Source organism: Cygnus atratus, chromosome 3 (assembly GCF_013377495.2).
Source record: "Cygnus atratus isolate AKBS03 ecotype Queensland, Australia chromosome 3, CAtr_DNAZoo_HiC_assembly, whole genome shotgun sequence".
NCBI classification, from domain to species: Eukaryota; Metazoa; Chordata; class Aves; order Anseriformes; family Anatidae; genus Cygnus; species Cygnus atratus.
Genome location: NC_066364.1, coordinates 101,329,587 through 101,354,205, shown reverse-complemented (window position 1 = coordinate 101,354,205; position 24,619 = coordinate 101,329,587). Strand labels below are relative to the sequence as shown.

Sequence of the window (24,619 nt, the reverse complement as noted above, 5' to 3'; positions counted from 1 at the left end):
TCTTCAGAATTTTCATGTCTGCAAATATGAAATATAGATTTGATATTCAGTTAAACTGGTAGTCCCGTTTGTCTACTATAAGTCAGCGAAGATTTGGAGCAGTCATTATTCTGTACTCTTCATTCTGTGTTTTTAATTCCACAATCTTCAAGCTGTGCTTTTCTCATGATTGGATGAAAGGAGCAGTAGCCAGTGTGGTTCTGCAACAATAACTAAAGAAGATATTAATCGGTGTTGTCAAAAATCCACACACATTAATTGAGCAATTGTTAGTAGGAGAATATTAATACCAAAATAGACTTAGATGAGAATGAAGATGCTGAAATGCAGGGATTAAAGATGTCATGTGAAATACATAAATTTCTGAAGCTGTGGTATTACCAATAGAGTGGTTTTGGTAGGTCTAGCAGAAAGAAGGGGAAAAAATATCTGTGTCCTTCTACTAAAACAGTTCATTTAGGGTTAGTATATGGGTCAAAATATTTAAATATTTATTTGTTTTTGTTGCCATATTTGCAGGAGCAACAAATGTTTACATGGACAGATTCATTATTGGAGCAAGCAAAACTGAACCTTGTGTCCAAGGGTACAGTAAAAAATTGTCGAACTTTGCGCAGTACACTTCTTTGGTATGAAAGAACATGAGTACGTTGCAGAGACCAAGGACCATGCTCCATTTGAAGGGTGAGGTTGCAGGAACCGCAGTTGGCAGATATATCAAGCTCCAAGACTGGTATTAGATCTTATAATAGAAATGATAATTTACAATCCTAAATTCAACTTTTTGTTTCATGAAAGTGAGTAGAATTCAGTAATGTGTGATTACTCTTCTGTAAAAAGAGGTAGGATTTGTAGGGAAAGGGAATATCTTACCAGAGCCACTCAAAACAGCTGGAAGAACGGATAAGCTTTTGGGGCATAGCAGAGGAAGGCCTCATTTACCCTGAATACTGTTGTTTTTCTAATTCTATCAAGTACTCTACTAACAGCCATTACCTTGTCCAATCACCTTATCCCACTGTTCTTGTATCATTGTGACTATAAAAGCACTATTATTATGCCTTTCTTGGAAATGTTTGAACCATGTTGCAGATATTCAGAGACTCATGTCCACACTCTCATAGTAAAACATTTAAAAGTGTTTATTATTCTTGCCTAATTTTAAAAATGAGATTTCTGGAATGGTATGCTGCTGAATCATCATACAAATGATGATCAAGTATAACACTGTCAGTGTAAGTGTAGACAGACTCGCATCTGTGCCACTCATAACTCTTTTTTTGACCAAGTTTAACGTTTAGGGCATCTCAACCTTAGTGGCTATCCAGTATTTTTCTGTGAGCGGTAATTTACAGGGACTAATTTGAAATAATCCTTCTTTTCATGAAATGTTGAAATCAAGAGAACAGGTTTAGAAAAAGTAAATTTAGAGGTGATTGATAAAATGCAATGAAGCAGTCAAAATTATTTGTCAATCAAATCTATTCGTATTGCATCGGCTTCCACAGCAGAGACATCCCTTCTTCAGACACTGGCTGGCTGAGCAAGCCCTGTACTGTGCTCTGCAGCCATGAAAGGGCAATAAAGGTGGGAAGCAGAGAAAGAAACAGGACAGCTTTCCCCTAGAACTAGCAATAAAACACATCATCAAATTGATGAGACCCATATTCAGGTCTCGTTATCATTAAGAAGTTCTATATTAGACTTTGAGATGAATGAGCTCACACTTTTTGAATTGGTAGCTTTACACTGTGGTGCTTTTTGACTCCTATGTTTGACGGATGTGTGCATATATATCTGTATCTAACATTGTCCATGCAAGCACCCTGCCAGCAGTGAGCAGTATGCCTTTGCTGAGGACAGAAGCTGTGATGAGTTTCAGAAGAGCAATAAATATCATGGTGGTTTATCACTGGCTGGCCAACCACTCCTGCAATTGTAAGATGGTTCATGTACTGGCTGTAAGGTTAGAACTATATTATTCTCATCCTCATATACATCCATAAAGTTCAGGGTTTTTCAAAAGATATTTTTTGTGTTCTACTTAGAGCACATCTGTATAATGCTGGGATAGAGGAATGGGGTATTGAAAGCTGTTGGAAGATGCGAAAGACTACCAGATGCTTGTTAGTGACATGCTGTTCTAAGTAGTCATGCAGAGACAGGATGGCAACTTTGCAGACCTCCATGGAAATGCTCCCACAGAGATCTGCTTATTAACTGGCACCAAAATAACCATAGCAGGGGAAGCTGGAAAAGCAGCTGGGATGGTGAATGCTTTATAGATGAAGGAACACTGGACACAGAATAGTGCAAAGTGTGTTCCAGCTCTGAGGATGTGCTATGCCTCTCCCTGCCACATGGCCTTTGGAGAAATTGTGAAGAAGAGACACCTACCATGAGCATCAAAGCTGGGATGTTTTCTCTAAGTTGTCTGGAAGCTCAGGCAGGTGCTCTTTATCCTGTATTCACTGGTTTTTCTAACATTCCCCCCTTCCCCCTTTTTCTTGCAACCTTTTCATCTTGTGTTCATCACCACCTGCTTTTCTTGGCTTCTTTTCCATCCACCCTCTGCCTGACCTCACCTGGAAAAGTAACCACAGAACAAACAGAACACCTTGACAGAAAGGGCTGCAGCCGGCATCTGAATGGGGCTTTGAGATTGTTGGTGGCACCATTCGGAGTTGCTTCTTTTTATCGTGAAGCGTTTTTAAAGCATTTAGTTTTTGATCTATTCTAGTTGTCAGCTACTAGTAATAAATTTGTCATGTATAATGTATTGCATATGGAACTGTCATTGACATTATGGCTAAATGCTAAGCCACAAATAAATTTATAGGGAAATTAAAATCACAAGATTCCAGGCAGAAAAGGAGACTTGACCATATTGACGCATACAGCTAGTAAATCTATACAGTAGTCAGATGGAATCATAACCAACCACGAACATTTAAAAAAACATACGTGTGAAATAATGTGTTAAAATATTAGGTCCTAAATTTACAAACACTTGTGTATATGCTTGACTTCAAGAGTGTGAGGAACTTTTGTGTGGTGAACTCTTGTGGAGGAGTGATGATGTCGAGGGCAGGAGAAGACAAGTCGTGCTTGATGTTACCAGTGGATTTGGTGTTTGCTAGTTCAGTAATGTCAAGCCCCAGATTTTTCCACTCTTGTGGAAAATCTTTTTTTTTCCCCTTGTTAGTGGTATATGCTTTCTGTACTCATGTCATTTTGTTTTTCCTGTGAGTCAGTCTTTAATATTAATAGAAATTAATATAAATACATTAGAAAAAATATTTTTAAAAAATATCCTTCAATCTGGTGAATACTGCCAGGATCCAATATAAAGGCAGTCTTACTGAAACTACCTCTAAGTGACTCTTAGTAACTAACAAAGTTAGTCTTAAATGTTTCTTCAAATCAGTGCTATTCTATTTTTCTCTTTTAGGTATTAGATGAGTATACCTTAATACTGCCTCAATGCTCGCTGTCCCTCTTTGTCCTTTCATTTACATGTAAAAATTCTATTTTTCATAGAAATTGTATATTTCTGTTGAGTTAGAGGCTTTCGGTCTCCACAAAGCATGTGAATTCAGTGATCAGTCATCTTGTACTTCACCGATGTCTCAGTTGCTACCCATGTTTGTTGTATTTTAGACACTATCCACTAAAGCCAATGACTTGATGTAGTACAGAAATGCTGAGTTGAGACCTTTGTGGTACTTTGAGTGCTGGATATGCTGTCCCAGCTAACAACGCAGGTAGGCTTCTAGCCCAATCTATGAAGGTACTTCTTCACTGGCAGGTTTCAGGGATTTTTCATCACTTGCTCTAAGAGTGAGCAAGATGTTATGTTGTAGGGCAGTCACAGGTGTTCCCATAACTTATCCCAGCTTGCTTAGAGCTATTGGGAATTAAAATAACTTCACTGGAACAGCAAAAGACCTCCAGAATGATGTGTCTTGTATGTAAGAATATGGAGATTTCCTGGTATTTGGCTACAATACCATGGCTCAGCCATTTGCTAGGAAGAACTGTATAACCAAACCTGTATACAGTAAACTTTTAAAAATTCATGTTATTTGTGCAGTAAGAGAATAAATAAAGGTATGAATGTATGTTTACACATGTATTTGCATCGTGGTCTTTTAAATACATATGTGTATTGGCATCTCAGCAAGCATTATGTGGCTTCACCTGGGAACCTACTGTCCATATCTGCTGACAAGTAAGTGCACGTTGACAACTTTTTCTTCACGCAGAAGCTTCTCTGTATGAACATGGTGTTGTGAAGGCAGAGTGGGGTCACATGAAAGAAAGCTTACTTATTAACCTTGGGTGAAAAACTTGTGCCTCTGTTTTGTCTGCCCTTTGCATTCTCCCTTCTTTTAAGCCTCCTCAGCCACGTCTTCCCGTGTCACTTGTCTAAATGATGCTGTTTCCTCTTTCATGTTAGGTAATAATACGTGGCACAAGGGTGGTGGTAGCTGAAGCCAGAAACAGAAATGTTGATGGTAAAATCATGGGAGAGTGAGTGACCCAGGACTGTCCTTTGCGCCTTCTAGAAAAACAATGAAGAGAGATGCATTTGGTGTGGCCTCCCTGAGGAAGAGGAGCAGAGTTAGCAGAGTGTCCAATTTTCTTTCTTGAGCATGAAAAACATGGAGGAATTTAAAATTGCTGATTTTGTTCATCAGCACTCTTAGGGGAAGAAGTGTTATTACTTACATTCTTAATTAATTTTATTACAGGGCTCTCCAAAGGCCAGAGTATATATCCAGTTTGGAGCTCTACTGAATTTTTCATACATTAAGCTAAACAAATATATGACAATATTTTTGCAAGGAGATCTTTATTTGCAAATCAGCTTGAGACTGGTAGGGGTTAAAAGGAGGAAGACAATAAAAGAGAAACATTAGCCACTTCGAGGAGTGTGCAACTTTTTTGTCCAATCCTAAACATTTGACTTGGACATTCTTCACTCCTTTCTCACTCACACAGGTTTCCCATCTTTCATCCCTGTTACAGGTAAACCTGCATCCTAAAATACCAATGCCTAATAAGAAAACACATTTCTCTCTCTTTTGTTCTTGTTGTTGTTGCTGGCTAAATGTTGTAGTATGCAAAGAAGATATGATTAGAGAAAACTTCTTGTTCTGAGGATATTTGTATGTGTAACATCATCAACATTTGTGTAACATCAACTACGTGTATTTCCAAGGCTAAATTTTCAATTGAGTGGTCACTTTGAGTGTTCAAGTTTCTGGATTATCAGTTCATTGAAATTATGATAATAGTACTGTAGAAAAGTCTGGTCATGCCCTAGATATTTATTAGAGCTCTGTAGTGTTTACCAGTGGTTTATGAGCTCAGGGCTGTATGACACAGCTGAGGCACCAATGTGGTTTTCAGCTGAAAAGAGGTTTCACTGAAAAACTCCATGCCAGCATCTGTTAAGGACAGATTGGATTTCTCCACTGCAGACATCAGATTTAGTTCTTTTTTTTTTGCAGTTCTTCTGATAGATGAAAATGAGCATCTGGAGGCTATTGTTCAGAATGGAAGAAGTAACATCGAGTGGCTTAGTCATATGCAGTAGATTTCTTTTTTTAAAGATGTGCAGGGAAAGAATTGTGGTATGTAGAGCCAATTATTCTCTCTATAATATTGAACACAGCTATTTCCAGTTCACAGTGTGCTTTTTGCTGGGAGGAAAATTGGATTGGCATTACATATTTTGTAATTTTATGGATCAATGTAACCTGCAAAATATGTAGTTAAAATGGTCCTTTTCTTTTTTCATTGTTCATGCACATATCTGAAAATATACTTATCACAAGGAAAATAATTTACCTTTGAGAATATCTGTACAAAGTTGTGATAGTATTGTACTTATGGTTATTCTCAGAATTGGTACTTTTTAACTGGGAAAATCTTCTCAAGATAGGAAGGTGATCCATATATTTCATGAACAGCATTGTATGATATCCATGCACTATTATCTACCCGTGTTGAGGATCCTGCTTTTAAAATCTGATTAAAAATCAATTTTTTTCAATTTGACATGTATGAGACTATCTCTTGGTGTGCAGAGTCATGTTTTTGTCTACATTCACTGTTTTTGTGTGTATTTTGCACAATACATGTGGATCCTAAAGGCAGAAGTGTTAAAGCTTAGTCTTGGTATCTTTTTGGAATGGTGTTTCTTTAACTAAATAATCACACTAACATGAATCCATAAAAGTAAGTTATTGTATTACTGGAGCAATTATGTTTAGTACCATTGTCTGGAGTAATTTTCTTGAAGTGAGTAACAAGAAGCGAAGACACATCTGTTGCAGCTAATTAATTATTTTGTTACTATATTACATGAGTGTAATAGGTGGCACAGAAAGAATAGGTTACAATTATGTAGAATTTTTGTGCATTCTCTGTGTTTCCTGAGCCTGACTGCATGAGAGCCCCAACCCTATGTATGTTCCTAATGGTTATTTCAATTAGAGAGAGCATTGGCTCACTCAACTCTACTTCTGTGACTTCCTCTAGAATGCATGTATAAACACTTCATTCTACTAGGAAAATGCAATTGGGAATGGTATTTCTTTTGAGAATGAGTTTCACCTGTAGGCATTTCATTAAGAAGTTGTTTCTGTTGAAACCTTTCATCTGTTTTTGCCATTCTAAACTGTAGAACTAAGAGGAAGCTCAACTTGCATAGAACTGTTTTAAAAACTTTTCTAGTCTATTTATCATTTTGATACATTTTAATGTATGTAGTGCTGTAGTATTTAGCTACTAAACCTAAATTGTCAACAGTTCCATCTGGAAGAACAGTGAGTGTCATTCATCGATTTATAATTCTTGCTGTCTGGGTGGTGGCAATGCATTTTCTATTATGCTCAGAATGCTAAAATACTTTATACTGATTTCAGGAACTATAGTATGAAAACTCCCTAGGTCCTAGAGTTTCATCCTTCTTGTTGGAGCTGATGTATGTTGGATCACAGAAACACAGGCAGCTAATCTTGTGGTCTTTTTTGTGTGGAAAAAATAGCTGGTGTATAAGTTCTTTTGACTACAGCTTTAATACCTGGGATGCAGTGGGGATTTCATTATTGGCAGATTAAGAGTTCTAAAGATTTGTATGTGTTAGTATGCTGGATGATAAAACAACATCACATTTGTACATGATCACTTAAAGAAGACTCACAAGACTTTGAGTCTTTGGTGACATGGATAGACATATGATAACTTTCATCTATTCATGGTCTGTGTAAACAAAGAATTCATGTGATAGTTCTTTTTCTCACGAGTCACAAAACTATGCTGGAAAAACAGTATAGCAACAAGCAATTTATTTTCCATTTTTGTGCCTACAGATGAAGCTGTGACACAGCAAACTGACACAGATTGCTCTCACAAGCATTTCTAGTCCTGGGAAAGAGGTCCTGGTTAAAGCAAGACAATAATCTTTAGACTTCAGTTAATAATAATTAACTTTGTAACAAGTAATTAGTTTGTTACAATTGGAGGATTATGGTGGGTTTTTTTTTTGAATGAATAGTGTGTAGTGGAATTAGCTAATTGTAGTGGAAACAAATGAATTTAGGCTGTTTAAATGGACTTTTTAAAAAACTTTCCTTGATTTCCAAGTTAGGTTTCACTCTGGTTGCTTTAGAAAATGAGATCCTCCTAGCAGAAGCAGCTGGAGCTATGATATATTTTATGAGTACTAACTTTTGCAAAATTCTATATGAAATTAAAAAAGACAATTTTTTTGTGTCCATATTTGGACACAAACTACTTCCTCTAGTTTCCTTATTCAGAATAAATTAAAAGTAAGGAATATGGATCAGGGAAAAGTGCATTTATTTATTTTATGCTTTGTTTCCAAGTTTGTGGTGGTTCTGCATATTTCTGCAAACATATTTATTAGCTGCTACTATTTATCAAAAAAATGAAGAAACTGTTATGCAGCATTTCTCTTGCTATAAACTCTTCAGCATCAATAGTTTTGGTTATGTTGTTGTGGTTCTTCAGGGTCGTATATTCCTAAATAAATATGGAAACCTTTGGAAGGAATAGACAAACGTATGATGAGTAATACTCTTGTATTAACCTAGATACCTTATGTCTGGGTTTTCACATTATCCCATCAGGATAATATGTGGAATAATCAGAAATACTCGTTCAGGATGGAAATGCTTGCAAACAACAGTAATTTACTAAATAATCGTGTGAACAAAAGCTATATATGTAAATGATTTAAGTGTTCTAAAAGACACTGATTCAGATCTCCAAAGACTGCTCATGAACACTGATGAAGAATAATAAAAGTCTAAAAATTATCTGACAAATATCATATTAGAAAATAAATTTAAAGATAATTAATTTAGATTTATTTTTCTGTACAGGATTTTTTCCTCAAACATAGCAGAAGGAATTTTAGATTCCATGCAAATTTGCTGTTTCAAACTGGAGTGACTAATAATGGAATTCACAGCAACTAAAACATTAATGAAATTTTTCCTACAATTGAAAATGAGTCTGAGCTATTATTTGCTTATTTCTAGTAGTAATGGAGTAGTGTGGACTTTTAGTGAGGCTAAGAGTTATGTTCTCTTTTGCAATGCATTTGAGTGCTATAATAAAAATAGAAAAAAAATCAATCCATGTTATCTGCAGAAATACTGTTAAAAATATTACTTCTCTACCTCCACCTTACTACTTTGATTTTTTAAGGTTTAATAAGGTCATAGGATATACTCTAATGTAAGTAACTTTTTCTCATACCAGGAGTAGTGCTATTAAAAGTCATTAGGATTTACTGTCCTTAGATTGCATAGCTGCTGTGCTGTTCATATCTCTATAGGCTTTAATGTTTTATAGGGAGAAACACAGTATTATTTTATTCACGAAATGGTTTTTCTTGTTGTTCAGTTCAAAGACGTATCATGCCTTTGAAGAAAAGGGAGATGTTGCTTTTACAAGACGTACTGACACTTAAGAGGAGACAGGAAAAAAAAGTAAATTGATGCTTCTGTGTTTTAAAACTGACATATGGGTGAAGAGGCTTGCCCAAAGTAGGAACTAGATCAAACCTGAATCCATTAAATCTGAAACTTTTATTTATACTGAATGACAGTAATATGTGCTCCCCCAAAGTGATGCCTCTTTCCTTTTCCAGGTCCACTTTATTGTTTGGCAGCAGTAATGCACTCCAGGACTTCGTTTTTTTTCTGTATCTTTCCTGAATCATCTTGTGCTTTCATATGGGTTGGTGGACACCAAAGGATGGAGAAACCAAAGAGCTTGACCCTGCAGGGTGTGAAATACCCATATGTAGTCTGGATTTAAATAAGACATAAGGCTTATAGCTCCTCCTAGCTTGTGGAGACCAAGGTCAGAGAACACCTGGAGGCATTTTGGAAAGGCTGTGGAAGAAGGTTGTGCCTTATGCCTTGCAGTTGTGAGGGAGAGGAGCACTATACATCTGAACTGATGATCTCTTTTAGCTAAGTTCTCGAGCTATTTTCCTTTTATTTAATAAATAAATAGCTTAGAGTTTTTCACCCTTAAGATATGGGATCTTTTTACACAAGAAAATAAGTCATAAATAACTTCCCCCACTTTTAAAACAAATTTTCACCCCTTTCAATTTCTGGAGAGGTTTAGCTGATGTGTTTGGTCTGAGATTGTATTACAACTGATCACACCTGATTTGAGGAGCTAATACAGATCCTATAGACCAAGCAAGACTCAAATAACTTTGTTTATGGAGTCAGTGCAGTGTACAGTAGCTGTTCATATTCCAGCCTGGGGTTTTGGTTGGTAGGAGAAAAAATGAAATAATGTTTGAGAAATATTTTTACATGTGGTTGATTTTTATATGTATTTATTTTTGTGTTTCTTTCTCAAATTTGAACTGAAATACATTATTACAAAAATTTAAGACCTTTAACTGAAAGCAGTGTTCTGTCTCATGAAGTATTCTGTCCCATTTTGAATTTTTTTGCTAGGTGCAGGCTATATGATTAGAGATTCTGAAAGATTCCCCTCATTTCATATTAAAGAAACACCGCAGCCTATGTATTTAAAAGTAAGTTGGGAAGGAAATGATTGCTCACAATTTTTACTACTGGCTGAAATTCCTGTCCAATGTAGGTGACATAGCTTCTTTCAAAAGCAAGCTGGGCATGGAAACACAAAATATTTCTGTGCTAAAAATGCAAACTTTGGAGTTTATTTGGCACTGCCTGATAATTATATTTTTATCAGTTTACATCTTCAGAGTGGTTTTCTATGAAATTATTGTTCTATTAGGAACTTTTAGTTAGAAGTGCAAACTTTTGTGATAAATTTATCTTTATTCTTTTCAACATTTCCCCACCTTTGGACTTCTCTCTTTTCCAAAGAATTACATGAGACTCTCCACTGTGCTAGCTTACTGAGTGGCTTGGGTGAAGACATGGAATTAATCTGGGGGTTGGTAGGATGCTGGTGAGCCACAGAATTCCCAGATTCCTCTGCCTTCTGCTCTAAGAAAAAGAGCAGAAGGCTCTGCAGAAGTTTTTTCACTGCAGAAGAAAAACCCCACACCTGCATAGCTTAAGGTCTCTAAAAATTGCAAGCTATGGAAGAATAAAATTAGTCTTTGCTCCTTTGAAGGATTTTAAATATTTTTGCAGTCTTGTAATTGCACTTTCTTCAGTTGCCAGGATAATGACATTATAACAAAAGAGTTTTTTGATATGCAGTGTGAAATTCTGGGAAATTAGAGAACTTGTGACAGCATGATTTCCAGAACTGATTTCTGCCACATCACGACACTGTTGAAAATCAATTAAAAATCTGTTAAGAATTTCATTTGATAAAATATATATATCTGTCCAGCTTTGCAGGTGTATATGCTGACAATGTGAATATTTAAATGCTTGCTGAATAGAGATAAATTTAAAGGTATTAAAGTTTAGCACATGCTTACTTTGCTGAATCAGGAATACAGCCTATAAGTAGCTAGAAGCTAAAATGTGAAGTCAGTAGAAGTTACTTATGCATGGTGGATCCTTTTTATGTTATTTTTTTAACATTTGAATATTAGTACTGATTATAAAGATTTGAGGGAATGGAAAAACAAAGGACAAATGACCTCACACTTTCAGACACCTGATGGTGAGCCACAGTGACAAAAACTTCTCTCTTTTTAAAGAAAGTAATTCTATGAATTAAGATATTTAGTCTTTTCTTTTAGAAATTTGATAATGTTCTTTTTTTAACCTTAGCTCTTTTGAGGAATTTTTTTCTTACTACACTGGTATATGTTAGAGCTGTCTGTGTCAAGACATTTGTATTAATAACAGTTATTTGACGCTTAGCAAAATAACATTTATCTATCTATATAGGTATGCTTTACATGTATGTATGTACATATTTTAACCTTTTCTTTTTATCTTGAAAAGCCCTTCTTTCTGCCTGCCTTACTAAGATCAAGCAATGGTGTAGGTAGATAAATGTGCAATAGAGGATTTTCCCCTTACTATCAGTGTCACTCCCATCTCCTCCAGCCTGCTTGCCCTTCGCCAGAATTTCTCTGCCTCTCTGTGGCTCAGGACAAAGGGTCTGGATATATGGGCTGTGTAATTGTAGTTTATAAGCAAGAATAAACATAGGAGATACGCCTCATCTTTCTTTTCTGTCAAAATTAAAATTGCAAAGTATTTGTGTTTTTGAACAATGAACTTGTGAAACCTCTGTTAAGGTGAAAAAGGTTGTCTGAAGAACAGTTTAAAGCTACAAACCAATTTGCAACTTATCTACTAAGTCAACCATCAACATTCATTGTGGCCAGCTGTATCAGCTGAATAGGGTCCAAGCTCAGAGTCTGTCAAATGTAGGATTGTGGGATTTTTAGGTCTTGTCTTGAATACGTGATTTCACTGAAATCAGTTTGGTATTGCAGAATATCTGTGCTGAAAACTGGTGGCACAGAGCCAGTTCCACCAGAGAAACTGGATGGTCTCACCATGGGGAACAGCGATGCTCCTGGAGAGGCAGGGCAAGTGGTGGAGACTTTACATATTTTAGCTCTTCATTTATTGCTGTATATTTGCTGTTGTCCTTAACTTGTATGTGTTTTTGCCATGCTACTTGTAGGAAACAAAAAGGAAAGTTATTAAAGAAAAGCTTCAAGCTCTAGGAAAAAAATGTATTTCAGACTTCCACTAAAGTTAGTGTCAGAAACTTACTTATCTATTTATAATTATTTTGTCAGTACCTCTGAAAATCCAGTTTTTGTTTTTCTGTGGATCACCTGTGTCGATGTATTTTATCAATACATTGATATTTCTGATGACTTTAGTGCAGAATGAGTGTCATTTTATCATATTTGCTGTGTGTTTACACTTGATAAGAAAATGTGGGTAGTAAAACTTTCATGGTATTGTGAACTATTAACTTTTTTCTTTAAAGTACATTATTATTTTTGCCAGTTGTGTTAGTCACATTATTCCCATGGAGCAATCTCACCTGAAGGAAAAGCAGACAAAACAACAACAAAAAAAACACAACAAGTGTTGTGTCAAATTTGGGCTTTTGGAGCTGATTCAATTTTACTCAAATAAGAATTAGAGGTAAAAAAAGGTCCAAATTATAACACACAGACTACAAAAAAAAAAAAAAAGGGAAGAAAAAAAGAATCCATTGGAAAAGGGACAGAAGTCTTTGCTGGGCAAAGTGACAGCTGAATAAATAAGGAACCTGTACCGGGGGCAGAGCTATCTGAACTGATGTTTAAGCTTTTAAAAGGCTTTTAACAATTATTACCCAGTTCCTTCAGAAATTGCCTTAGCAACTGTATGTGTATTACTGAATATGGCAGCAGCTTCTGCATTCATAACACAGACTTTGCTTACAATGCTCCTTCGGCTCCCTAGCATAGCACTTTGACTTGAAGGAAACTTGCTTCCTTTGAATACTTATAGCCTGTTCTCTTAAAGTTTTATTGATTTGATTACTGTTCCCACAGAAAGCAGATGAAAAGAAACCACTGAAAGGAGATTAGCTTCTGTTTTGTCAATTCCTGAATATTGCACATTTTATTAATGTCAGTCTAGGTTTTCCTGTTATTTTTCATAGTTGAAAAGGTAATGGAGATTTTTTTCCAATTTTTTTTCCAGGCTTGAGCCAGAACATTAGAACCTTCAAAATGATAGATTGATATTGTTGTGACACAGAATCATGGACTAGTGCTAAAAGTCAGAATTTGTAGGTTGGAATCCAATAATACCAAAAGGAGTGCTGTGCCGAACGCTGATATTAAGGAAATAACAGTACCTGTGACAACATCCTTCCCAAATCACTGGCTATAGCTATTCAAAGAACTGGCTTCTAGGAGCTGTAGTGACCAGTAAAGAAATTTATGCCTAACTCGTGTAAGATGGATTTGAGGTTTTATAACAGGCCACGGTTTAAAACAGAAGTACCTGCACCTCTTTGTTATTGCACTGGGTGCTTCCTTCAGTGGGATCCAGATTGACTTCATCAACTACGTGCATAGAAAAGTATTTCATTTTCAGTGTGGAAAATTAACTTGGAGGAGAGCTAGCTGCATGCTCCGAACAGGATCCACAGGCAACAGCTTGTGAGCAGTGGCTTTAAGACACAGTAACTTGTATGTGCATCTGTTGGAATTTATGTATGTATGTAACATAGAAACATCACGCTTTTATTCAAGTGTATTAATATCCCATTCAATCAAGTGTTCATACTTACAAGTAGTCTTTGTCCTTATCCAGCCTTCAGATTACTTTGCACTGTGCTCTTGAATATGTGCGTGCATGTGTGTCTGTGTCCAGCACAAAGGAGAGGCCATAGCTGCACATATTCACAAACAGACATCTTGTCGGCCTTGAACAAGTTCGGTGAAGGTTCTCAGACTTTAGATACTAAACTTTCCTTAGTTTGGGGTCACTGTAGAGTCATTGCTTTGTCCTCATCCACAGATTCAGTGTGAATTAGGGACCTAAATGCTATGGAGGATTTTGGACTTTTTTGTGCTTCAGTTACCTGTTTATGAAAAGGGGGAACATCAATTTTCTAGCTACCTAAAGATGTTTCTAGCTACCTAAAGATGTTGTATATAAAGATATATACAAGGGAGACTGAAAATTCTCTTACACTATACTTACCAAAGTCATAAAAAATGTGACATACATCTTTGTAAATATACACATGTATGACATGGGCATACACCAGTGTATCATATTTTGGAGAGCAGGGCAGAGTTGGAAGGAAGAAAGGAAATAGGATCGGTGTAAAAATACAGTAGTTACCACACAGTGAACAAGAAGGTGCAAGTCTTAAATTTTCTGCAGTATATGCAGAGATTTCCACAGAGACAGTGTGGGCACTTGCAATACCTTGTTTGATTATGCTCACATATGACCATTATTTCTGCTAAAAGAGATACCTATCTATGAATAAGTGCATATCTTTGTCTTGGCACTGACACTCTGGCACATGTTTAGATGCTAATCTCTGGAGCCTGAATGGCACTCTAAACAGGGGGAAAATAAATATAAAAAAACCCACAGCTACTAGAAATTCAATGAGGTACCTTTCATAAAGATTTCATCAGATAGCTCCTTAGAGCCTGAAAAAAGCATCTTTTGATCTCTTAAAATCAATATGACATTCAGTATCAAAACACACATTCACCCTTTGAAAAGGGTAATCACTGTAATTGGGCTGCATAGTTCAGCTGGATGCGGACCTACGGCAATATCACCACCCGTTGCACGGGAGCCATGCGCAGCCACCAGGCGGCTTAAGCTGAGGGCATGGCAGCTAGGTCGTCTGGATCTGGCCTCTTGGTTCAGCAGCAAGGAGCTCAGCATCTTCTCAGAGTCTGTACAGTCTTCTCAGTATCAGGTTTCTGTAATCCGTGTTCATGTAATTAAGGATGTGCATGTTCACCACGAAGTTTGTCTTTCAGTATTAACCTGTTGCATGGATTGCCCATGTAGCCAACCTTACGGCTGAGAGGAGTTTCTCATATCTCAAAATATGTAACATTATTTCTGTATCATTCTCACTGTTTGCTACCTGGTGAACGATGTCTTGTGTAATCTGAGATATGCCAAAAACAATGGGAAAATATTTACTTGCTTTTGAATATACATTTTCTTGTTTGGAAAGAAAATGTTCAAAACCTTCCCCAGACCTTTCAATCCCACTTGAGCTATTTGATACTAATGAAACATAAGTGGTGACACTTTTCCAATCAATTTTGCAAGTAAAATGTAGTCCTAGAACTCCCAAAAGCACCTGTAATCTCTCACATAAGAAGTGCTTAATTGCAGCCAGCTACTTTCAGTAGATGCCCTTCTTTGCCCAGGAATTCTCCATTAAGGTATATTCATTTGGAGTCTCTGTTCTTCTACCTCTGCATTGAAAATGGGGATCTAAAGGAGCTTTCTGAAAGAACGAGATCCCAGTGAACCAGAAAGCAAAAGGATCTTTTCTCCTTTTTGAAAAGGAACTTAGATTTTTTTTTTAAACCAATTGCCAATATTCCTTTTAATGAAGGCTTGAATGCAAAGACAGTCTGATTTCTAGACCTGAACAAAAGTGTCTCTTGTCGATTGTGTGAGAGAGAAACTGTTGTCTCTCACAGGAAAAAATCTTCAAACACTTTCTGTTTTGCTCAAAACCAATAATGCCCTTGAAGTTAGGACAAAGTTACTAATTTCTACTCAATAGTCTATCTGTTCCAGATAGAAAAGTTAGACATTTTCATCCCTGAAGTGTATCTAAAAAGAGAGGACATGAGGAAAAAAAATATCCCATCAAGTCTCTCTTGAGGTTCCCAAAAGCAATCTGCCATTTGAATCTTGGGGGCTGTCAGAGTTGTGGAGCTGAAACCATAGAATATGTTATTTTGGCGAATGGAGCAATTAGTTGCAATGTATTTACAATGGACTTTTATTCTTTATTCATGTAGGCATTCGGCAAGCTCCTTTTAAAATGCATTTCTTGTCCACAGCTGCTTGTCAGAGACAACATATTCTAAATGCACAAATTCCCTTGGGTGTTAAAGGCATGCTAGGCATTTAGCAAGACATGAAAGGGATTCGGTGAAACTAGGAGGCAAATTGTGCTCCTGGTTATGGAAGGGAAGTGAGGGGGGGCATTGGGGAAGGACCGCCTGCAAATGGTACTGACGTTACCTTGGGTGAAGCTGATCCCTTCTGCAAGATAAACTTTGTTCTGTGCTGCTCCTGCCCTGTGCGGGGAGGGGAGGTGCAGGGTACATGGTGGCTGTCCCGTGGCCCAGTGCCTGAAGTGAAGATTTCCTTTGGTTTTATTCAGCAGCAGCATTCTGCTGATTTTCCTAAGAAAGGAATAATACTTTTTTTCTGAGACAAAGCCCTCAGAAATTACAACAACCGTATGAAATAGAAATGTTTCCTCTCCCATTACATAAATGATGGATTAGCTTTTTGCTGAAGAAACCGAGAGAGTAGGATGTAAGGACAATTTGTGTAACTCGTGAAGTAGGCTGTGGTGTGTGGCAGCAGACTGTTATGAAACATGACACTCCAGGAAATATGATTAATGTGTGATGGAAACCCCTTGGCGGATCAGTTCACTGAAGCACATGTCCTGTCATGACAGTGCCATGGCTTCTACTGTGTGTGGTGAGCATCTGGCCAGAGATAAACTGTACTGCCTGCTGGAGTGTTATTTTTTTCCAGTAATGTGTTTGTGAGATTTTTTTGAAGTATAACTAGTAATACTGACCTTCTTTATGTCATTTATGGAAGAAAAGCATTTGTCATTTTTCATCAAAAAACAACTCTTTGCTTTTCGATGAAAAGCAACAGTTTCAGGGTAGAAAAAAAGAGGCCCCATCCCTTCCTGAAGCAAAATATGCCTGTGATTTAGAGCAAGAATGCATAGAGCTGAATGTGAACTTCGTGTTCTTGTACCGATTAGCAGCAGATGAGAAGTATGCCACAGCAGCAATCATCTCTGTAATAGCTGTGGGATGCAAGGAAACTGCCAGTTTGCTTTATGAAGTAAAGTAAGAAAATTGCCTCCTTGGCTTGTGCTTCACTGGGCTGGTATTTTGTCACTATTACGCTATCATTTTTGTGGAGCTAGTGAATACAGTTCTTAAACCAAGAAAAGGAAGAGCTATTTCCAAATCCCCCAATATGTGTTTTATAAATCTGGTGTATCCAGACTCAGGTTCTGAATTGCATTAAGACTCTGCAGGAATTACACCCTGGCAGCTATTCAAGCTCCTGTTGCTGCATAAACAGAGATATTTATGAAAACAGAGTAGCTTGGATCTGTTTGTCTCTTTTTGGTTGGTGATGAGCTAATTTTATTTTAAAACTCAAGGGTCTTTCCTGCTTGGTGCATGAAGGCACAGAGTGAACTCAGTGGAGCTGAAATTTCCTGAATTATAATAATTGGTAATTTTAGCTCTGGCTCCAAGTTAGGGAGGAACGCTAGGTTAGATTAAAGGCACTCTGACTTTATTCCACTTGACTGAGTCAGGCTCTTTGTGCATGATATTACTGCAGGGAAGATTTACAAAGGTGGAGGACTCCACAACTTGCAATTGATGATGTTTCCTGTAATTTTGTCCCTTATATTTAATTTGAGAGGCTGTATTAATTAGCATTTTGGGAAAATTTTAGTATCAACATCATTTTTCTCACTTTTTTATTTTTAACCTAACTAAACTCTATTGTAATATTGCATTTATTGTTCTCTTGATTACTATTTCTAAACAGAGATTGGAGCAAAATATCTAGGAGTAAAATATATTCCAAATGTGTTTTATTTTTTCTTTAATTAAGTTGAGTGAGGGGTAGGTCTCCTGTGTACTGAAAGAGAAAAGTTTTGACACAGCTTTGGTTTAGCTTACCTGCATAACAGCAGAATGAAAAATTAAGGTAATATAAATAGGTTTCATGAAGAAAATACATATTAAACCAATATGCTCAAAATAGTTAAAAAAATCTTATAAATCGGTGAGATATTCATTAAAAGTGCTTTGCTTTGTAGAAGCTTGTGGTTGGTGTGCATGAATACTAAGCTATTTCAAAAAACAAAATATGAGCATGTTCTCGATAAAGCTGATAAATTTTGTCAGCTTTTTCAAAGGAAAATGGGATCTTCATCAAATGTTTCATGTGTTTATATGAAAAGTATCTTTTATACACAATTTTAATATTAAAGATAAACTGAGAAACAAATGTCTCAAAGACTTGCTAAAATATTTTGCTTTTTATTCACAAGATATCTTTTCTACAAAAATGGTAATTTCTTTAAAAGCTTTTGCTTAATTTCTCCATGGAAAATAATCCCATTTTTTCTGACAAGTTCTCCCTCTGGCCTCCTTCAAAGTGCACATTGTTGTGCTGAAAAGTGAAATAATATCAAAAATACTGATGTGTTATTACTACTGCCCTGCTGCTCCCCCAAAACTTCAGTGGTGCTTTGGAGAAAAAAAAAATTAAGAATTAAAATGAGGACTGATGCTCATGAAACAGTGCGACCTTGGACATATCATTTAAACATCAATCCTGGAGATACATTTGAGGGCATTTCAAAGATAGTGGTGTCTAAGGTCTTCATATTTTGGGATTTCTATTTAAAGTAGAACAGCAGCAATGGAGGTATCATGGGTATATCAAAGGAGTTTTTTCACAAGTCAGTGAAAATTATTTCACTTTTCAAATGGAGGAGAGCCCTGAGCTGTAAACTGTCTCTCGAAGCTCTGTTTGCAACAGTGAAAGAACCTGAGGCTTTAATAATGAGTGTAAGCACTTCCATTGAATTTAGAGGTTCCTATTTTGCTCATCCAAATGGTTTCTTTCAGGCTGCTTTGCATTGAAGCACAGCACACCCAAAAATTGTATCTTGTTTTAGAGTAATGCAGCCTGGAAATTACAAGTCCAGTAATAGATGTTTCCAGAAAACAGAGACTAAAACATAAGTTAACCAATTCGTATTAACTACATGTATTAAATGTGGAAAGTTGTAATTTATAAGGGTATATGCGTATATATAAAAATATAAGATTTATTTTTCTAATGAAAGTTTTTCTTCTCCATACTATGTATACAATATTAAAAAAAAAAAAAGCACAACACTTTAATTTAGTTCAAAGAGATACAACACTTTTTTTGATTTTTTCACAATGTTTACTGTATTACACGGTTAACCTAGTAGGACCTGTTTGCAACTGTTCCGTTCCTACAGTCCTTTTAAAATGTATAGTGTAATATATGTAATTTCTTTTTAAACATCTGAAGTTGTTTGTAATTTAGGCTTTGGAAACATCTCCCCACGCACACAAGGTGGAAAGATATTCTGTATCATCTATGCCTTACTGGGAATTCCTCTCTTTGGTTTTCTCTTGGCTGGTGTTGGAGATCAACTAGGGACAATCTTTGGAAAAGGAATTGCCAAAGTAGAAGATACCTTCGTTGTGAGTATGATGGCTGCTTGCTGTTCTAAATATAACAAGCATAACACACAGGGTATAGTTCATCCTTGTAACCAGATGTCTAGCAAAAGGTACGGAGAACATTGCAGAGTCTGTACATGTTGAACATTGTTAATTGAGAATTGGATGTGGTCCAACATTTTCTACAATAATGATGACTGGGAATAACAAGATCCAAAACCTCTTATTTTTGTTTTGCCCGTAAAGTACTCTTAAGCTTACTGTGGTGTTTACCTTTAAAGACTATAATATAGACTGTGGTAGGAAATCACCAGCATGGTGAGATGGAGGAGTGGAGCTGTAGGGTAATGCATGGAAATTATTGCTGCTCTGGGTTGATTCACAGAAGATCTTTGGTGTCAGTCTAAAATCACAGCTCTTAAAAATCTGTACACAGACATCAGCAAACCTGAGGAAACGTCAAAGCCTGTGGACACCTATGTTTCCAGATTTATGGGGCTGTAGGTGACTAACGCTTTGGGCACTCAGGGGAGCAGGACAGACAAAATGGTACAGAGCCTGCTTGCCAACACTGGACTACTGTTTGAGGAGACTTTGGTCTCCTCACTGAGCTGCAGGATGTTCTACGGTTTAAGGTATTTTCAGCTTCTGCTGAACCATGTAGCACAGCCTTTTGAGATTCATGTCCTTCATTTTGTTTGACCCATGGACCTTTAATTAGTCCACACAGAGTGGCACACCTTAAGTGGAGGAAGGGACCCAACAAGAGACTACAAGCTTGTGCAGATATTGATAAAGTTAACCCATAGCTTAACAACCAAGTGCCTTAAATTATAGCAGAGGAACTTCATTGCTTAACTTAAAGTCCGCTTCACACACAATACTTTGAGTTCAGAATCAGAAAATTTTAGCAAGATCATACTTATTACAGTTATTAAAAATATATTTACTGATATTTTTGTTGCCTAGAATAAATGACACAATAAAATATAAGAAAATGGATTAAATACTTTATCAACCTTTAATAAAATACTATAGGCCTAGCTATTACTATACTATGTTCAAAACATTTATGAAATACTGTCTGTTGTTTGATGTGTAGAATAAGTCATATCTAGTGAATACATAGCAAGTACCATGACTTTGTAGCTGTTTGCGTCAAAACAGCAAGTGTTGGAAGGACTGTTTTTTTTTGATGCAAGGCAAACTGGGGCTGTGCTGAAATAGTCATTTACAGTATGTAAACACAAGCTTGAAAGCCATTGTTAGGAAAAAGCATAGCTTTTTTTGTGTGTGTTTGCCTTTTTTCTTCCTTTTTTCTTTTTTTTTTTCAGCTCCAGATATTAGTTCCAATCCTGATTAGTTACTGGTGAATAACATTAATTTCCACTGAGATTTGGCTAAAAAGGGCATGAACATTCCATGAGAACACATTTTATTTTTATCCTTTCTGCTTTTCTGTTGTAACTGAATTTTAGTTTTTGCACAAAAATACAAAATATGAGACCAATTTGTTTGTGTCTCTTAGGCTATTCCGCTCAGAGGAATAATGGATCCTTTTTTTTTTTTTTTCACCCTAGCACAAAAAGCAGCAACTTGCCTCCTCTTGGCAATCTCTGAATTCAAACATTGATCTGTATGTTGCAGTCTGGAACACTCCTTCATTCATTCTTCAAAAGAAGAACAAGGAGACACTGATGGGTCAGAACAGGGAATTTCATGGTGCCATAATCTGACCAGCTACTAGGATTTGGGTTACAAAAGCTAGACTTTGGTCCTGCTGACTGAAAACATATTTTACATTGGCACTGAACATAAATACAAGAAACCATGCATCATGAATAGTCTGATTTCATTTTGCTGAGCTTTTTTGAAAGTTTACAGTTTTACGCAGTCCCTAGTTTCCTTTAATTTAAAGCAATATGCTCTGGATGAATGAAAGACTCTTTGGAAAACTGTACTGAGAGGAAAATTGTCAAATTTGTAGGGCATGTCAAACATGACTTTGTAATGGTCTGTTTTAGCTTTGGTACAATTAAAAAAAAAATCATTAATAGTTTACACAACAGACAAAAGACTTTTCTCGTTAAATCTACAGATTATTTCGGCTAAGGAGAGGTAGAAGTTGGAGGACAAAATTAGAATTCAAGGTGATCTTGAAGATTTTGAAAGGCAGCATGAATATATAAGATACAGTTCAAAAAGGACAAATTCAAAAGACATTATTAAAGAATAATGAAATATTCGATTACATGTCAGGAAACAGTTGTCCGGGTGCAGTTTTGTAGCAATGTTCTGAGGGCTCTAGGGGCTCTTCAGCTGGCACTGGAGAGTGTTATACTGTTGTGAAAAAGCATAGGTCACTGTTAAAGGTTTAAATAGGTGTGTAAATAAATAAACAGATTGGATGAAAGGATCCTTTCTTATGCTCTGTTTTGCTGTAGTATGTCTCACTTTTTTGTCCAGTTTTGAGCACCACATCTAAAGAAATGTGTGTATTGGCTGGATGGAGGCGAGGGACAGCAATGAGAATTGAGTGGGTGAAGTTAGACTTGAAGAAATGCATTTATTTGGACTAAAGAATATATGACAGAGAAGACACCTGTAAAAGCTTGCTGGAAAGGGTAAAGTAGCAGTTTGTCTGCCCTGGATGAGACCATAAGTAGTAGACTTAAATTGAAGCAAATGAGATGCAGGGTAAGCATTGGGAAAACTTTCTACTGAAAAGAAGTTAACTTTGTTTGCATTGCCTCACATGTCTTGTATGCAGTGGCTTAGGTGTGGTTATTTTCAGTTTTGACTAAGGTATGGAAGAGAGAATCTCTTCGTGTCCCCTCTATTTCTATTTCAACTCTGTTTTCTATGGTTTTGTTTAGTCATCTATTTCATTAAGGAGAGAAATATATGGTAAAATTCACCAATTTTATTTAGTTATTTGTGGATGCAAAAAAACAGAGAGATACCAGGTGCGAGCATTACTTGAAGCTCACTCAAATTTTGTCCTCACTCAAACTGTAGCATGATCAGCTGTTAATATTAATGAACGTTACACGTGCCATCCACCCAGATCACAAAGCTGACCACAAAGAAGAGTCCAGTGCTGCTTTGTGTTTTCTGCCACCAAATGTCTCCTAGGATAGTCATATTTGCTTTGAAAACCCTTTCACAATAAAACAATGGTTTGATTTTTTCCTGTCTGAGAACTGTAATGTCCTCTTGAGCAATGAGGTGCTCATTGTAGGTGATAGGTGCTTATATATAGTGGCACAGTTTTATTAACAATGGGTTTCCTCTCTTTCCCCTTCCCTTTCTTCCATAGAAATGGAATGTGAGTCAGACAAAGATTCGCATAATTTCAACAATAATATTCATACTGTTTGGCTGCGTGCTGTTTGTTGCTCTTCCTGCAGTTATATTCAAGCACATAGAAGGCTGGAGCACACTAGATGCAATTTACTTTGTGGTTATCACTTTAACTACCATTGGATTTGGTGACTATGTTGCAGGTAAGATTTTTCTCACTGCTCTTTATCTCATGATATTTTGCACAGTGATAAATGTTCTGCCTTCTTATATTTCTTTTGGGGAGAACAGGTGAGCACTGACCCAACTCTGGTGGTGGTGGCAGGGGTGGTTTTACCTTTCTCACCCAGTTTTACCCTTCGTCATTCTTGTGTCAAGCCCTGTGAGACTGCCACCTTGGATCATGTGGCTGACTACATTCAGGAGGTGGGACGATGAAACAGTCTCCCTCTGACTACATACGCTCCTTTTTTTCCTCTGTTTTATTGTTAAAAAGATGTTTTACCTGATTTTAGATAATTTTTTGGCTTTACAGATTGAGAGAAGTACCACAATAATTACAGTATTTTAGTCTGCTGAGTATTTTTACTTTAGCAGGAGTCCTTTAGTGTCTCATTTTGCTCAGTTATATATGCAACTTAGTTTTTGTGTGCATATTTTGCTTTCAAAGTGTTGATCCAGGTTTCTTCTTCTGCCACTGAAATTCTGTTGCTGTTGTATCTTTCTGTACTTTGTTTGCTCTGTGTGCATTTGCCCATGTGTGTTTTACAATATAAGAAAGTGTAGCACAGCTTATAGATGACATGACCAACATCTGGTTTTATTAATCTAGACTGAATTAGTTACAAATAAATAAGACAAGCTCAACTTGAAAAAATAAAAATAAAAATAATAAAAAAGCTTGTGCCTGTTATCTACACTATTTTTTATTTCTTGAGAAGGTGTAAGATCTCTTCTCAGACTAGGACTAAGTATATGCTGTCTGTATTGAAGGTGTGTTGATCTGAGCCAGTGAGGTGGTGAGGTTAGGATTACAAATTCAGAGTTTCATGTTGCGAGTCCAAGACTTGCTTTCCTCAGCCAGATTGTTCTTATTTTGATTTTGTCTTCAAGAATTTGTGGTTCTGAACAGATTCTGACTAGCACCAAATCAAAAATTTATGCTATTTCAAAGCCAAGAGTCTGGGTGCTTTAGACTTTCTTTCCTTTGGTGTATGTGTGTGGCAGGGAATAAAAATAATAATGTATAAAGGCCTGGTTATATTTGCTGTAAGAAATCACGTGAAATGGCCCACTTTACTTTAACAGGAACACTGAGTACATTCATCATTACTCTCATTATAAAATTTCTGCAGATTTTCTATTTGTAGACCACTTGATATTGTAATTTGTTCCTACATGATGTCTGGTTTTTAATTTTACCAGGAAACACATTCCCTTTCTACAGAATGTTCTTGAATTATGTTGATCTATACCTTGTGGCCTTTTATGGTCTTTATGCATATTTTTAAGTTCCGCTTTAATGGCGATATCAAAATGCTACGAGTATTTTCTATTTACTTTTAGAGCAACACGCAAGACACTCCTATTCATTCTGTAATATGTTATTGACTGAGAGTTTCAGTGTGTAGGAATTGAACTCATACTTGCAGTGAAGACTCTTAAGAGAATAGGTTTAGACTATCTCCATCTTCACTATGAGGCTAATGTGGCCACTAGATTGTTTTTTTTTTTTCAGAGATGAAGTTGACAATAAGCTCGTTCATTGTTATCTTCTTTGTGTGGACTGACATACTCAGTTGACAGCAGATGACTAGACGACTGACG

At 36.5% G+C, this 24,619-nt stretch overlaps 1 protein-coding gene across 3 annotated transcripts in view; it reads left to right on the top strand.

The window, feature by feature from the left end:
- Positions 1–24,619, top strand: part of KCNK2 (potassium two pore domain channel subfamily K member 2) — a 125,932-nt gene that overhangs the window by 76,965 nt on the left and 24,348 nt on the right. For all 3 annotated transcript variants that reach the window (XM_050709901.1, XM_035561067.2, XM_035561084.2), the window contains 2 exons: positions 19,350–19,510; positions 22,809–22,995. In XM_050709901.1, coding sequence (XP_050565858.1) covers positions 19,350–19,510; positions 22,809–22,995 — 348 coding nt within the window. The remainder of the gene's footprint in view (positions 1–19,349; positions 19,511–22,808; positions 22,996–24,619) is intronic.